Source organism: Haliaeetus leucocephalus, unplaced genomic scaffold (assembly GCF_000737465.1).
Source record: "Haliaeetus leucocephalus isolate CR32 unplaced genomic scaffold, Haliaeetus_leucocephalus-4.0 Scaffold263, whole genome shotgun sequence".
In the NCBI taxonomy this organism is placed as follows: domain Eukaryota; kingdom Metazoa; phylum Chordata; class Aves; order Accipitriformes; family Accipitridae; genus Haliaeetus; species Haliaeetus leucocephalus.
In genome coordinates this window covers 51,370-68,872 of record NW_010972699.1, presented here as the reverse complement: position 1 = coordinate 68,872, position 17,503 = coordinate 51,370, and the positions used below count along the sequence as shown (strand labels likewise).

The 17,503-nt window shown below is 39.7% G+C and overlaps 1 protein-coding gene across 3 annotated transcripts; it reads right to left on the bottom strand.

Moving 5' to 3' along the window:
- Window positions 1-4,230: 4,230 nt before the first annotated feature.
- TMEM175 (transmembrane protein 175) lies at window positions 4,231-17,192 on the bottom strand. Of its 3 annotated transcripts, XM_010569165.1 has the most exons (9): window positions 17,123-17,192; window positions 15,284-15,381; window positions 13,225-13,276; window positions 12,103-12,138; window positions 10,816-10,899; window positions 10,009-10,173; window positions 8,605-8,683; window positions 6,817-6,958; window positions 4,231-6,270 (listed from the first exon to the last, which is right to left on the bottom strand). In XM_010569165.1, exons 2-9 carry the CDS (start codon window positions 15,325-15,327, stop codon window positions 5,607-5,609), a joined length of 1,266 nt encoding a protein of 421 aa, XP_010567467.1. In that variant the 5' UTR covers window positions 15,328-15,381; window positions 17,123-17,192; the 3' UTR covers window positions 4,231-5,606. The 3 variants fall into 3 exon arrangements, with proteins under 3 accessions (XP_010567467.1, XP_010567468.1, XP_010567469.1); XM_010569166.1 differs by lacking the exon at window positions 10,009-10,173; XM_010569167.1 differs by lacking the exons at window positions 10,009-10,173; window positions 10,816-10,899.
- Between the last annotated feature and the right edge of the window lie 311 nt (window positions 17,193-17,503).

Below are 17,503 nucleotides of genomic sequence, written 5' to 3'. Positions count from 1 at the left end.
TCAAGTTAGATCATATATTGGCCAGAAGTGTTTTTCAACTTAGTACTACAAAGAAAAAAGTTGCAAACTGTGATGGTCTTGAATTGCTGCATCACTTATTTTGAAATACAGCTAACTTTAATCAGCCATCTAACTAGCCTTTTCTGTGTACCACCAGCCTGAAATGCCTTCTGATGGCCTAGGCTAACAAATTCAGTGTTGATTTGGTTTTGTCACTCAGATGAATGTGGGTGCTAAATACAAATTACTTCTAAAAAAGGAAATAAGTCCCATATGTTAAAAGTTCCAGACTCCTAAGACAGAGTGAGAAAAAAGAAGCATGTTTCACATCTTTCTAAAAAAATCAATTCTACAGAAGGAGTATGTCAGTAACAGCAGATTCTGCTCTTTAGCTAGTGCCTTTACAAATTGCCACTAACTCATTTTTTGAGCTTTTGCTTTGCAGACGTGCTTTACTGAGTTACTGATTGAGCTTGATTTATTCAAAGCAACAAAATGCCCTATTTTTTAATGATTTTGAGCAATTAATTGAATGACATCCCTATGCTGGATGTTTAAACAGAAAGCACTAAAGCTTTAAGGAAAAATCACTACTGCTCTGAATTTCTTTTGATGATACTGTGACGGTCTGACAAATTCAAATGTCTCAAACATCCGCTAAAAGAGCTTTGGTGGACAAAACGGCCTCTGTAAAAATGCTGGAGTTTTGTGAACAGGACAATGTGGACAGAGGAGAGGGCCCCACGGAGGGTGGGAATGCACTTCTCCAAGGCCCCAATTCCTTATCTTGCGTGACCAGGAGAAGGAACACAATTTATGCCTTCCTGGAGGAAGAAGGCCCCATGGAAGTTGGGACTGTGCTTCTATCTTAAGTGGTCATACCAGCAGGAAAAGAGAAGCAACTCCACAATGAACACCCCCCCCCCCAAAGCTACCGATTCCAGTGAACCCCAGGTGTGGGAACTGCGCATGCTGAGATAGAACGAATCCTCAGCGCGCGCCCTCCGGAACTGGATCTCTACGCTGGCTGGACCAACGCTGGACCCAGGACTGGTGAAACCCTTCTCTTCTCTCTTTCTTTTTTCTCTCATTCTCTCTCTCTTTTCCTTCTCTCTTTTCCACAGTCCCTACACCTCATCCTTTGAAACATAAACCGTTGACCAAGTCTGAGACTAGGAGTGGACCTAGCCGCCCCTGAGCTCCTCTTTGAGGAGTCCAGAAAGCAAGGGGGTCTGCTCTAAACCTCGTGACTCAACGGAAGGGCTCTCCTTCTGATACATTTCCTGTTCCTCTTTCCATTTCTTTTTCTACACCTTCCTTCTCTTCTCAAACAACGGCTTAATGACATGTTGCAAGGTTCCTATTGATAAGTTCACGTGTACTTGGGCGAGGTTAGCTAGGCTGAATAAATGTTGATTGTTGTTTGAACTCCCCTGGTGTCGTTTCACCTTAATTCTGACAAAGGAAATCCACGAACCTGAGTCGCTCCAACTTTGGGACGCGACAGATACACAGATAGAACAGATGTTCTGGTCTTCCCGTACTGATGCAGCAGGCAACTTGGACTACAAGTTGTGATGCTACACCGTCACACCCGGAGAAGAAAAGGAGGAGTCAATGGCACCATGTAGTTACCTGCAATAAAATCTCAAATTATAGGCATTAAAAGTGATCTGCGTGTTTTCTTCCCACCACAAAAACATTTATCTTTGTGCCCCATTCAGTAGTAGCAAACAAATAGGTCACAGTTACCTGACACTGTCCTGACGAACAACCCCAGAGGTTACCAAGCTGAAGGCTGCAAGCCAAGCTCCTACAGTGAATTTAAGCTTTGCACACTACTGTCATGTGCCCTCACACTGAAAAATCAAACCAAGCAAGTCCAAAATTCCTGGTGACTGACTTCATTTTACTGAAAAATCCAATTGCAAGAGCTCCTCTTGCTTTATGAGATGCCAAACAACGGCTTTAACTATGTCTGCTCCAAACTTGTATGGAATTTTGAGTCATCATAAGAAACAGTTTCCTGATAAGTTGTAAGAAGTTATTTGCATGAACTCAGTTGTTTTCAAACAAAATGGAAGTCGCAAACCATTTACAATGTTTATAGTGATAAAACACAAATCCTGTCTCTGCAAAGAACTCCAGCTATGACTGTTAGTCTTCTAAAGTAAATTAAGAGCTCTGTATGCCCATCCTTATTCTGAAGGCTCAAAACTGAAACTGCATCCTTCAGCAGTCTTTAACAGAAGTTTTCAGCTAGTAATATTTGTTATGGAAGGCAGAGACAACAGTGCTGCAAGTGGCTGTTACCATCTTTTAATGTTTTGAATGGATTAGTCTTGAACATGAATCCACTGACAAGGCCAACTGGTCTGAACAACAAAACAACCATCATTATGGAATCACAAGTGTGACCTGAGAAACAATGGACTTCTCAGATACCCTCCTATACATGACCACGTTTTGTCCAACCTGACCTGTTCAGTTTAGAAGGCAGTTGTTCCTGACTGGCAGTACCAGAAACCACAGGCAAAAAGTATCAATGTCATCAGAAGGGAAGTTTTACTGCAATTTTACTTCTTTGCTTTCAGATTCTATTGAATTAAAACTATTATTCTGGCAAAGAAAGCCAGCAGCCTCCTAGACTTAGGAATAAGTGCCACTGGCACGTCAAGGGTAGTGACTGGTGAGGGCATATCTAGCATGCTGTGTCCAGCTCTCCTCTCCCCAGTACAGGAGAGACACGTACTCTAAAGTGAGTCCACCAAAGGGCGATGGAGGCGACGCAGGGACTAAGGTACTACAGCATCTCTCATACAAGGAGAGCGAGCGAGCCAGACTATGCAGGCTGCAAGAGGAGGATCGGGGGGATCTTACCAGTGTTTATGAATACCTGATGGTGAGAAGCAAAGACAGAGCCAGACTCTTCTCAGGGGAGCCCGGTGACAGGATGAGAAGCAATGGACACAAACTGAAATACAGGAAATTCCTTTTAAATGGAAGAAAAAAAGAAAAAGAACCCTTTTTTTTTTACTCTAATGGTGACTGGACATTCAAACAACTTGACCTGTTGAGTGGTTGTGGTGTCTCCATCTGTGCAGATGCTCAAAGTCTGACTGGATGCAGACCTTAGCAACCAGCTCTAGCCAACCCTATTTTAAACAGAAGAGTTGGACTAGACAGTCTCCAGAGGTCCCTTCCCGCCTCATCCATTTTGTGATTCTGGGATTATTATAATCATTGTAAGTGTTTCACTTTAATTCTTCTAGACACAAAACCGTGGTCATTAGTACATCTGCAAAGAACAGCTAGTTACAGTTAGATTTGGGAATGTTCTTTCTACTTGAGAATCACACAATTCAAATGAATGCTTTGTTCTGAAATGCAGTTTGTTTCTCCAGAACTTACCAAAACTATCAGAATGATCCTAAACCAGCTCTTTTTATACAAAACCTCAGGTCAAGTTTGCCCTCAAGTTTAGGTTCTGAGATACTATTAAATTTGGTTTGAAAAACAGTATCTTGACTACAAGCAAAAAAAGAATTGTTCTTTCTGCAGAACAAATTAGTTACTTGCAAGTGGGGTAAAAAAAAGGAAAAATGCATTAGTTAGCTAATATAGTTCCTTGTAGTATTCATACATTGCAAATCACTGCTCTTCAAACCATCCCTGTAAACACTGGAGTGAAATCCTTGGTCAGATTCAGTTTCAGGTCTCATTTTCTTCAAGTACCAACAGAAGTAGAATCAACATTTCTTTACATCACATCAAAAGCTTTTGAGTGTTTCACACAAAATCACAGAATGGCTGAAGTTGGAAGTGACCCTGATGATTCTGAAGGAAAAAAATAAATGTCCAACATAATTTTAATTGTAGATGTCAGATTTATGTTTCACCTGCAGAGCAGAAAAAAAGGGCTAGAAGCTTTGTTTTTTCACTGACTGAAATTTATTACAAATACACATATTCACTGTTTATTATGTGCCAGCTGCACATTAGAAACAAATGATATAGAACCAAAAGTGCTTTTATTAAATATCAGAAAAAGCCTGCAATATACAACACAATGCAGAATCCTACTGCAAGTCATTTAACCTCAACCAGGGATAACACCCCTTGAATATCTGAACATACTCTCTCAGAAGCAGCATGTCATACTAACAATTGCATATTGGTACCAAGGTGCTTCAAACCAAAAGCACAGGTGCTTTCAAGACTGATCTCAGCTGAAATGATGTATCTCAATTTGTTTTCACTAAAAATTTCTCCAGGCATAGTTTCTCGGTATGTTTAAAATTTTTTTAAGAGGAACAACAAAATCCCTCAAATGCCTTTAAATATGGCATTAAAGTTATCACACACTAAGACAATTCAAGACACAAAGTAATGGCTCTGCCAAAAAGAAATGTAAAGCCTTCCAGGGCAGCCAGAGACTAGATGACTTTGCCCGCTCCTTCTGTACAGCTCTCTGCAGAGTAACGTTTGATAGGCATAAAGCTTATCAAACTGCACGTAAGTGTAAAAAAATTCAACATGCCATGGACTGGAACTTGCACAGGCTTAGTTTCTTTTGCTGTCTTGCTGAGACTCAGAAATCTGTAGGATCACTTAGTTAGCCTCTACTTAGTGAAAAACTCAACTCCCTTACCTGATGGGGAACTCTTACACATGGCAGGAAAGTCTCATACTCTCTCTGAATATGACATCATACCTTCGGAACGGAAGGATGTTCCTTTCAATAGGCATGAAAAGACACAAAAAGCCTGAGAAATCCAAACCTTTCATTCCAGATGAGCAGCGGCTTCAGAACTGAAAACAGATTTACCTCTCATCCCACAGCTCTTTGAATCTCTTCCCTGCGAGATATCAAAGCTAGTTCAAACCTTGGATACATAGCCACATGAACCCTCATTTGTTAAATACATCCTTTTTTAAAAGAACAGATATGCCTGAAGAACTTGTGTTCAGGTAGCCTGGAAGATTGCATATGGGTCACAATAGCAACTCCCATCTAAACTGACTCAGAGCCACTCCAACACATGTAGTTTTCAAAATGCTACCACAAGTTTCTGACTCTGCAGAAGAGACAGTGTAACCACTAAAAAAAAAAGGGGGGAGGGGGGGGAAGAGACCAGCAACCTATACGCACAAACATTCTACTATGATGCACCAACCAGACATCCAGAGGTCTCCATGTCTTCCAAGCCTCACTCCCTGTCTTACCATAGCACAACCAGCTTCTATACCTGTGTTTGGCTGCCACAATGACTGCCGTATCTCAGGAAAAAGGCATTTTTCTGGGCATCTGTTTGTGCACTTCTTAACTGACCATCACTGCAGTTACATATCAAGCAGCACTTTTTCCAAAACGGTAGCTCTAAAGGAGGGGGAACAGGCTTTTCTTTGTATCCCCTATTTACCCATTTTTTTCAATTGCAGATTTTGGAGAAAGGGTCTCAAGCATGACCAGCTAAAACTTAAAATATGCCGTGGTTATGGCCAACACAGGCTTTGGTTTAGATCAATATAATCCACACATGAAGATAATGTGAGTTAGAAGAACTGAAGTTAATGTTGTAACTTCACATGCACTATGTGGAAATTTAGGATAGTGTTTCAGTAGGAGACAAACATGCCTCCTCTTCTTCTAACAATACAACCTTCCGTCTGGAGAGAGACATCACAGACTTTATGACAGCTAAAGAAATTCTAACAAAAATGCGCAAGGCAAGAAAAGCAAATGGGATTACAATCTGCATAAGATGGAAAATTGCTGTGCTAAATTCACTTAACAAGCATGTTAGAAAGAAGGCCCCAAGGCTTACACAAGGGTAGAGTGCCAGCTTGGCAAACATGAAGGCATGCTCCTTGCCACCATATCTAGCAAAAGGATGCAAAGTTTCCCTTTCGTGGAGGAGGGCTGTAGTCCATATTGCAAACTGAAATATGCTGGCAAAGAAAGTGCTAACACAGCTGACCTGAATGGCTTCTATTTCATTGTGAGACTTCTCTGCAAATTCACTGGTCAGCTGGTAAGCTAGTGGAAGCCCACCAATGAAGGCCAATGAAAGTATGTTAAGCAGTCCCATTAATCGTGTAGCTTTTGTTACATAAAGGAAAAGTGAGTGATGGACAAACCACAGGAGACCAATTGTTACAAATGAGCCAAAGTAGGCAAGGTAGTTTGGCCCGTATTCACTTAAAGCTTCAAGAAGGCTGCCGTGGAACTTCTTCTCAACTTCTCTGGGATCAGGGACATTGTCTTCACTGTGGAGAGAAAGCTTATTTTACTTTGCATACTACTACTATAAAAACACACCTGGAGCAACACCTAACTATGTTGCTTTGAGCAAGTAGGCAACAACAGGCATCCAATCTGTAGTTCTCTAATTTGTAACTTAAACCCACCATTTCAAATAACAGCTCTGCAAATAAATTAGATCTGAAAGGAAATTTGAAAATAAGTTGGCGTTCCTTTAGGTTAATGTAATAAAGTTGCCACAGTGACTGAACAGCTTTTGTTGGTAAAAGCCTTTTATCTGAAAACATGACTAAGCAAAAAGGAAACTTTGTTCTTCAAGACTCCCCAGCCCAACATACATTAAATACACTGATGATCACTACTGCTGAAATGTGGGTGTTAGAAATATCTTTTGTTTGTGTTCTATATCTTTCCAGAAAATCCAAGAAGTAACCATTGCAGGTTTTAGAAGTCCAAGACAATGTTTGGTTAATTTTATTTCCTCAAATATTACATATAGACAAAAGTTAATGTTAACAACACAAAGTGTAAGAGACAACACAAAGCCTTACCATATATCTAAAATGAGCAGGGTTGCTACAATAGCATAGACTCCATCACTAAATGCTTCTACCCGTTCCTTACTCAGAGGCTCACTGAGGTAAAAACTAAAGGTTTCTAAGCTCTGCTGTTCCTCCTCTTCATCTCTCTGACCTGGAAACAAATCCAAATGTTTACTAATGAAAGACAAAATCAGGTAGTATAAAACAAGGTAGACAGAGGTAGTTAAACAACCGACTGTGACCTCCCTTTCTCTTTCTCCCAACTGCCAAAATCTTTCTGTAGAAAGAAGGGTGCCATTCATCCACACAGGTCAGTCACTCCACTTTTTTCGGCAGCTGTGCCTCTCCCTGAAGGTCATGCTGCTTTCAGTTCAACAAATGCTTCAGGGACAAAAAAGCCCTGTTCTTTAAACTGTACAGTAGACCATTTCCACCAAGTGAATAATGACTCAAAGCTGTTGAACAAAATACTTGAGCTAAACAAATCAGGTGCTGTGCCTTGGGAAGCCCTAATAGCTGTAGCTCCTCTAAGACAGTTTGGAGAACTTATACTGCATGGGAGAAAAAACTCATGGGAGCATGGGGGCTGTGCTGGGCCATCACATGCCCTGCTTTAAAATAAATCCAGTCTTTGGTCAAAAGGTGGGGCTCTGGAGCTTTTACAGGCAATTATGTCAAACACATCCCTAAGGACTGAACGCTGAACTGCCCAGCTAGCCAAGCTGCACCACTTCAGGAGTATAGACTGGACGAGGAAAAAGCTTACAGCTTCCAGAGGAAGTAAGGAGAGGAACTGAATGAAGAGCACGTGTAATCACAACTCAGTCAACTGAGCAGTAATTTATGTCAGCCATCTGATGGGGTGAGACGTACACAGACATGACTGCAAACTGCAGTGCCCCCATTGCAGTAGGCACAGGCAATATTTGTATGTGTTTATTCTCTGGCTCTGACAGCCTGGCTTTAGCTGTTTCAGAGCATTTCTGCCTCCCCGTCTATTATTGCTGCCACATGGGGGAGTCAAAAGTATGTTCCCATTTGCAGTGTAGACAGACTTGTACTAGGCAGAACAGTAGCACCAAATGCACAAAGGTGTTATTCTTCTGACTCACCTCGGGAGTGCCAATTCCAAAGACGTAATCTGTTCAGTGTTTTTGTAGTCAGTTTATATTGCTCTCAAAGAGGGACACGCCACCTTTTAGCTGAGTAGGTTGCATGATACCACCTTCTCCTTTATTTTGGCACTGGCAACCTCCTTCTCAGCAGAGCTTAAGGGCAGTTCTGGCTGTTGGTGTAGTTGTGCAATTGTTAGTGCTGACACAAGGAGGGCAGAAAGAACATAACTAAGGAGCGTGAGGGAAGGAAGCATGGATTTAGGCTGACTTAAGCCATGTGTGAAGGCACATCTTTAGACCACAGCAGTTAGATTAATAAGATATAACACCCTAAACAGTTACTTACCCTGAAAAAGTTTCATTTATAGGTGCTCTGCTTGCCATCATTCATGTACTTGTGTGTGTGTGCATGCACGTGCATATTCAGGACAAACCAGAGAGGTTTTGAACTCAGAAATGATCTTTGACCGTATTGTACCTTACATAAATCTAGTCACAAATTAAGGGAAACCAGGAAGTGAGGCAGAAACTGTTTGGAAGCATGGCAATAAACCCCAAAATCACTATGTTCCAAGACTTAAAATGAAGTAGAACTAAAATTACGTAATTCCAGGCTGTTTGGATAACATGTTGACAACCTAATAACATATCTGAACATACTCCTATGGATATTGTTACTTACCAACAATCTTGGTTTTACACCATGTAATGAATCGAGTGAGATGCGGAAAAATGATTACGAGCCCAAGGAGTACATAAGACTATGGAGAGGAAAATGAACACAGTTTAAATTTAGTTATCAAAATATAAATTACCTTCCAAGTTTAATATGAAACTATTACTCTCAATCTTTAGGTGTAATAACATTGAGAAAAACAAATGCTGACTTTATGACATGGAAAACACTTACCTGAGATGCACATGCACCTCCTGAATATTGCACGTGCAACCTAATACTGCTTTTAGATAGGTAATTTAGTACCAATAATGAAGCAAGCTCAAACAAGAAGGGAAATAATTCTGCTAACAAAAATGCAGTAATGAGTTCTTCGGAAGTTGGAGAACTATCCCATGTGATCCTTATGAGTTCTTTCCAACTTGAAATATTCTGTGATTCTTTAATTCTACTACTTGTGTCCCAAAGACACCTCAGTGGGTCCTAAATGGTTCACAGGCTTTGCACAGGTCTAAGCACAACAGCAACTTGGAGACTCATTTCACTGTTATTCATATTAAAAGAAAATACACTACTGAACAAGGTGAGGGAGAATAGGGAAGAACGGTTTAAGAGGAAAATGTATTTTCAGTTAAAATTAGGCTTTTTCACTTTTGAACTCATAACTGTCCTTTTTATCAACAGCAACCTGATTCCTCCCAAATTTGGGGATTATTTAAACACTGCTAATTCCCATGGAATCTTTCTCAAAGTTCAGTTAAATCCACCTTTTCCTAAAGAACAAGACAGAGGAAGGGAAGCTCAGGATACGTCAAAAAACTAGATTTCAGTTCCAAGCAGAATTCTGAGAAAGATAAAAGCTATTAATAAGTACAAGCAAGTCACTGACATTTAATAAAGACAGCAGAGAAAAAAGCTGTGTAAGAGCAGGACTTAGCCAAAAACATATGCTTTGAGATGCAGGTTGGCTAACTGATCTGCTTATTCTACTTGCTCTTACACCCTGAGTTAGTGCAGCAATTATATTCGTCTTCAGTTCGTGCAATGTGATGATTATTTCATGTAACCTGCCACATTATCTCACTTACTTATGATAAGCAAGATGCTAAGTTTAGAAGACCTCCTTCTAATTAAGAGAAGCATTAAAAAAAATCAGGCAGAGCAAGGAAAGCAAATATTGTAGCAGAATATTCTTTCAAAACTATCCAAACTCATGGATCAAATCACAGATTGGTATCTGTGAACTGAACACCTTCGATGCAAAATAGCAGCCATGATTACAACACCAGAGAACTAGCAACTGAGAAAGTCTGCATATTTAACATGGACATCATTATTTTAATACACAGTCCTAAATACAACTAATACAAACTGCTGCATCAAAATTTTCAATTAACTGGGAGAACTTACCAAAGGAATAAAGAAAAAAGAAAAGATGGCTGCTAAAAAGCATAGAACTGGTCCTCTTAGGATAATCTTTAAGATATGACTTTTATAGAAATTCTGATTTTCAGACACCTGTATCTGTTGGTTCAGTAAGTGTGGGTGATAGAATCCATACACTACTATCACAGCCTGCAAGGAGAAGAGCATTACTGAAGTTATTACATACAATTATATGCAGCATTTCAAATACAAAACTGTAAAACTATAAATCAACACTTTGAACCTTATTCTTCACTCCCACATGGAAGGCTGGTCTTAGAAACTCTGAGATTTCACAACACATTGCATGTCAAGATTTTAGTCTTTTCTGCAGAGCTTGTCATGACCTTATATGAAGAAGAATGAAGACCTCCACAATAAGGAACAGAAAGTGACAAGGCACTGCACCAGCAGAAAACCAGTGCCATTGGACTGAGGCTGAAAGCCCATGTTCACTCAGCCATCATTGCATGGCTCAGTAAAAACCTCAGCAGGAAAAGTCAATTGCATTTCCCCAAGGCATTTTTAAAGAGTGGGAAATGAGTTACTATTCTGTGGACTTTGAGATGAGCTGATTTAGTTGCATAAAACAGCTTCACAAGACAGTGGCAATGCAAACTTTCACGTTATATACAGATACTGTATTATCACAACAGGCACAACTTTGAAAAAGAATGCTATACAAACAGAAGAGGCATTTAGCAATTTACACCTGTAGTTAAGAAATGTAATTTTAGTTCTACCTAAGAAAACCTATTTAAAAGTAAAAATGTAAATGGATAGCTCCAATACCTGTATAAGGCCAATGACAACAGCACAGACACTGAACAGGAAAATGCCAAAAGGTACCTCTGGAAAGGAGGCCATTAAGGAAAACTAGAAAAAAATGCAACTACATTAAATATTTAATTAAGAAGCAAAGTAGGAATAACAGTAGAGAAATGGAAGCACTCTTCATTCAATACTGAAACTCAAAAACCTAAATAACACTTTGCATTTCAACATAATTCCACTAAATGCAATTTCAAGCCGCAAATACATGCAGGCATCCCAACCAAAGGCATCTGCAGAGGTGGCTTTGCTCTCATATGTTGATACCGCAAAACTTTAACCTCTCTGACACTACATAATAACTACAGACTGGCTTGTAGCTGAGCATAAAGTTTAACAGTGTTTTCAGTAGACAAGATGTTCATAGCTGTGAAAATTCCTGATACTAGGATACCTTTTTGAGTGTTTCGATTTCTCTACCTCCATGGCTCCCTGTTGTATTAATTTCTGCAGCTTCACTGGCGGGGGAAGCAGGGAGTAGCATTAGGGTAACAGTGACAACTTTCCAAAAATTATTTCAGCTTCAAGGCAAAGTAAAAGTATGTACTCTTGCTCATAAAGATCATTTTACTGACCACAGCCTTATTCTTTGCAGACTAATATGTAACACAGATATATCCACAGAGAAACAGGTGCCTGTCATATAAATCTGTTCTACATATACAATAAAAGTCAAGATGTATTTTAAGCAACTGTTTTGTTCTGCTAACATGGTGTTCAGTTGCAAATATTCTTGCTAAGTCTAAAGGTATCTGACCAGAAATTGCGCAGAACATCAAATTTTCAGATTTAAAAAATGAATGATTGGCTGCCAGATTCAACCTTGCTGAGTAAGTCAAAAGTGATACCAAAAACTCTGTCTAGATTACAAAAAGAAAATCTTCTGTCATCTAAAGAGGAGTTTGTAACACAGCTTTAGTTCCCTTACAAAATGCAAAATTCTCATCAGGCCACTTCCACATTTTTCAATACAGCTGCTTTTTAAAAAGAAATCATGGGAAACTACAACTTTCCATGATTACAATTTTTTCTTCTAGAATACCCATTTTCTGCCAGGTCTATAACATGCAGTAATTGAAGGCTATAACATGTCCTCACAAATTTTAAAAAAGTAAGGCTTAACTATTCAGGGTTTATACTACAAAAACACTTTCCCAGGTTTCTGAATACTTTGGTAAAGCCTTTCCAAATAAATAAAGGAAAAAACCCTGTAATTTAAACATTGTCAACTTTTAGAAAAGTACTTACTGTGTATGGCAAGAAAGTTATGATCATCATACAAGCCTAAAAAATAAAAAAAGCATACTGAAACACTAGGTAAAATACAAAGCAAGCCATTTCTTCATTAAAGACATGTCCAGAGAATGCAACACAAACAGATCAAATGCTCCTGCTGCATCATGAAAAAAACCCACATTTCTGAAGTTGCTGAGCTTTGACTGTAACAAATGGCTAGTATTTCATATATAAAAAAAGGCAAATTATAAAAACCACCTCAAGCACAAAGAAATGCATTGCTTTGAAAGCTACATTAGATAAGAATTACATGCCTTAAGCTAGTCCTCTAACATAATTTCCTGTAGTGTTATCTAATGGAGTTTAAACTCACTATTTTTAATAACAAAATTAAATTAACTGTGTGGTTGCACACTGTCAGAGAACAGAATTTTGAACAATATAGCAAAATACAAAGCTCTAGCTGAAAGCAAAAATATGTTCACTATTGCAGCATCCCATTACAACTGTTAGTAACCAAGATATTACAGGGTGGCTTGTTAAAAACATACTCAAATAAATGAAGAATTTTTTAAGATTTAGGCAAGTGTAAAGCTCAAAACACTGATTCAGAAATTGGTCTCTCAGTGGTAGTTTTGAAAGATCATATAATCCTCTGTTTCAAATAAGCTTCAGAATGAATTTCTGAGCAACTTAAATAGAGAAATGACTGAACATGTAACTGTAATTCAAACCTACCACTAAGACTCCTTGCTACAAAAGGTATAGGATTTAATTTTCTTAAGCCTGGAAGACAGATACTTCAGGTGGACACAGATGAACAGAGTCAAAAGCTTTTGCCATAGGTACCTCTTCAGTTCCCTCAGATGAACTTCAGACTAACCTAATGCTGAGCTTCTTTTGGCTTACAGTAAAACATGTGGAAGTTAAAAGCAAGTTAGTTATCAATCAGCCACTTTGGCAAGGAGGAATTCAAGCTCTCTGTAGCTTCCTGACTTGGATATTTGGCAGAATTATGGTATATAATAATATATAATAATTTAAATTAGAAACTTTTGGATAGGTACATACAGACTTAAAAAAAAGTGACCTGTACTTGCTAGTTCAACATCCAGCCTGTCTGACAAGACTCACCAGATTTAGAAGAGCGAGGACATCATCTATAAGCTCTATCACCTGAAACAACCTGTCAAGGCAAGACAAGATATCATGAACAAGCCAGCTCCCAAAATACATTTTACAATGCCATATACAAATTGTACTTTTATGATATTACAGGGGAACCTGGTTTCTTTTGCTCTATAATTTATACAAGTAGTCCAGGTGCTACCAAAATTCATTAGCTCAAACATGGAGGTAATTTGTTAGGAAAATTTGAAAAGTGAGATACGAACAGTCAAGTTCAATCATGGAGCAGTTATTAAGAACCTCATTTCTGTTTGAAGGACAAGTGGCATATGATGTAGCAAACTGTTGGGGTTTTTTTCCGCCCCGTACTCTATCCTTCCTCTACACCTGAAATTATGTATTTACTTTGAAGTAAATTTCACCATTGTTAACAGCCAATTCATCTATGAAGAAGTGATCCAGATGTCAGTTCTGACACACCAAGTCACATACCAAAAAACTAATAAGGCACTGAGCTACAAATTGATATAATTTCTTGGAAGATGGAAGACATGGGGGTGATTCAGGAGCAGCAGTTGATGATGACTCTCTGGAGGACTTGTCACTTCACTACAGGATGAAATGCAGCCAAGTCACAGGGTAGGCTACTGGTTTGCTTTCTCCCACAGCAGTTTTGTTTCAGAACAGCTCTACCTCTTGCCACCTGATACACCCAGGACAGGACAGCCAGCAAACTGCAGGTGAGCTGCACAAGGCTTGGGAGCCACAGGGCAACTATCATTAGCTGTCAATTAATCACCTATTTACTTAAACACAGGCAAGGCCCAGAATCAACTGAAGACTGACAGCCTGTGCTCATTGCTCAAGCAAATGCTTTTGAAGCATGACCAAAGGCAGACCTTCACCGGCAGGCACTGTTCACTGCTCACAGAAGAACATGAACAAGTCCATTTGAGACTCTGATGACAAAATAAAAAAATATAGGCACCAGACTGACTTTTAGCTTGTCAGACGAAGCAATGCTGTATAGGGACCTGGGCCCTTTGGTGGGACTGCACAGATCTTCCAGAGCAGATCCAGATGTTCAGAGTCCACTCAGAGTCTCAGATTTTTCTTCGTCTCACATGTCATTGTGAAGAGCTATTTTTTTATTTTCTCTGAGTTTTACTTGGAAGAGCAGAGGCAAGTTCATGCAGTTAAGGCCAGAGTACTTTCAGAACTTTAAGGCTTAAAATTACTTCTCCTTAAGATACAGCATAGTTATTATTATGCAAAGAAAGTAAGTTTTTCTTCCAAACTGCCCCACACCTTGTTAATGAAATTCCTGATACACAGAAGTGTCACTTAAAATCGATAGAACCAATCACCCTCCACAAAACCCTAAAGTATTCAAAGACTATGCCTCAGCATTTACTTATGCAAGCAAAGAAAAACAATATAAAAGCACTGATGTGAAGTATCAGCTTCAAGTATTGAATTACAGGTTCCACACCTCTATTAGAATGCAGTCAATCCACTTACTTAAGGAAAAAGTATAGTGACATTTGTAAATTTCAAAACTCAAACAAAAAATGCCCTGATTCCAGTATGATGCCTGCAAGTCAATTTCCTTTTAACTACCACTATACGGGCAGGTTGGTGGTGTCCACGGCTCTGTAAAATGCAGCATCTGCAACATTACAATTGATTTTGTGACAAGCACTGCTGAGGACTGAGAAAGACAAGTTTTAGGCCAGATGTACTGTATCAGTTCCTCCATCTGTGTAGCACACAAGTTACGAAGTCATGCTTTTTCAGCATAATTAGAATATGAAATAAAATTAAGAGTAACTCTAATTTAAAAGTATATAATGCTTGTTTTTCTCTGTATCACTGTGCCAGTGGCGTAAGAGTAGTTATTCACTGCTTCAGGTAGCATTTCTTTACAATGATTTTTTATATTACCCAACAAAAGACAATTCAGAAATATATCAGCAAGACAGAAATGTATCAGTCACATGGTTAACTCCTGTCCTTTTAAACAATAGTTTTTCTTTCACTTTGGAGTTAAACACTGTGTTCCTACCTGACATGAGCTGCCCATGCCACTGTGACTATTAAGAAGGTCATCAAGTAGACTGCAATTTTTGCTAGAAGAAGTTGCTGAATACTTTCACCTAGTTTCTGAAATAGAAAGTGACACCCAGAGACAGAGAAAGGAAACAGAAAGTTAAATGTTTGTCCTGGTTTCCGCTGGGATAGAGTTAATTTTCTTCCTAGTAGCTGGTATAGTGTTACGTTTTGGGTTCAGTAGGAGAAGAATGTTGATAACACACTGATATTATAATTTGTTGCTAAGTAGTGTTTAGACTAATTCAAGGATTTTTCAGCTTCTCATGCCCAGCCAGCAAGAAGGCTGGACGGGCAGAAGAAGTTGGGAGGGGACACAGCCAGGACAGCTGACCCAAACTGGCCAAAGGGATACTCCATACCATATGATGTCATGCAAAGTATAATAACTGGAGGGAGTGGGGCTGGGGGGCATCGCTGCTTGGGAAGTAACTGGGCACCAGTCGGCAGGTGGTGAGCAATTGCATTGCACATCACTTGTTTTGTATATCCCAATCCTTTTATTATTGTTATTTTATTATTGTTATTATTACCATTATTAGTTTCTTCCTTTCTGTTCTATTAAACTCTTCTCTCAACCCACGAGTTTTACTTTTTTTTTTTTCCTGATTCTCTCCCCCATCCCACTGGGTGGGGGAGGAGTGAGTGAGTGGCTGTGTGGTGCTCAGTTAAGGGCTGGGGTTAAACCACGACAATGTTACATTGTGAAATTATTAGCAGTATCTGCAAATGAGGAAGGACATGCAGTCACGTGAGAGATTTTTTGCAAATGACTGCCAAGAATGCAGTTCTCTTCCAACAATCTTTTTACTACTGTGCAGAAGAACTGGTTTATTAGACACTTGCGAGTATGCTGAAATGTGTAGTCAGCAGCATATGATGGAGCAACACATCTCTTCAATCTGTAAAAGGGCTTCCCAATGCTCTGTTCACCTTGCAATTCATTTATGCGCTCTCTCATCACTGTTATTGTGATAATACATTTCAGAGGAGGGCTGGCCAAAAAATACCTCTTTTATTTTCTTAGCACTAACTTCTGAAGTAGAAGCATCACACAGGTTTTCATGTGATGATTGTTAACAATGAGGAAGGGGAGGGCTTAACCACAGCAAATTTTGCACGTACCACCACAATGGCTTAAATAGACTTAAGTGAATTATTTGCTGTCTTATGGATCATACTTGAGTTTCCTAAACTAAATGAGACAGAATATTTGCATCTAGGTCTGTTTTTAAGAGCAAAAAATAAAATGTGATTAAAAAACCTGTGAACTTTCTCAAATGATTAATTTGTGTTTCCTAACATTCCTGTTTCCTTCAGAATTAGTTTATTTTTTGTGGTTGTCTTTTTCCTCCTTTGCTTATTCTGATTACATTTATTATTTAACCTGATTTTAAAACCAGCATTCAGCTTGCACCATATAAGCAGCTTCTCCAAGTGACGATGCGTTACCAAAAAGAGCAGATGCTTTCTGAAAGATATTTTGGTCAGATGGGCAATTCGTTCTTCATACAAAAATAACTGGATAAAATCTATGGCCTACAATATATGGCTCATTCAGGGCTTTGTATCACAACTTCTGCAGACTACACAGATCTTCAGTATTTAAGTTTTTCACCCCAAGTTCTACGGTGCCCCCCCCCCCCGGGGAAATTTCTGTTGGCTTTTAGGTTACTTAATGGTTGCTTGGGCTTTCTGAAAGTCTGGCACTTGAAATTAAGTGGGGGTGCTAAATTAGGATGTTACATGTACTCACAAAGACACGAGAAGGAACAAAACAAAAAGCATACGATACCTGATCAGGATGTATTTTTGTGTGAGCCACGGGCAAAATCTGAAATGACAAAACCTTATTAGTATGCGACATTCTTTTCCTTACTGAGAGCCTTATTAAAACCTAAAAAGCTTGAGGCGGCCGCGAATACTCCTGGATCACGCAGCTCCTGACAGCCCGCAGCTCTGGAAGACAGTCACTTTTCGGCCGCACAGGAACAACGCCGTTCCCTCCCCCCAGCACCGCGGCCCCGGGACGGCCCACCGCGCTCGCCGGCACACGGCTCCCACAGCTCGCGGCAGCGCTGCAGAAGGCGGGCTGGGCGGGGACGACACGGGCGAACGCGGCTCCCCGAAAGCGGCGGGCGCACAGGCACCCGGGCAGGGCAGGGGCGCAATCCGG

Bases quoted from the DNA above. Each gene is read 5' to 3' on its own strand.
- TMEM175 (XM_010569165.1), bottom strand. From the start codon at position 15,327: ATGACCTTCTTAATAGTCACAGTGGCATGGGCAGCTCATGTCAG. The intron at 8,684-10,008 runs GTAAGTTCTCCC...TCCTCTCCATAG, and splicing joins CTTTTTTCTTTATTCCTTTG to TCTTATGTACTCCTTGGGCT. The intron at 6,959-8,604 runs GTAAGTAACAAT...ATTTGTTTCCAG, and splicing joins GTGTAAAACCAAGATTGTTG to GTCAGAGAGATGAAGAGGAG.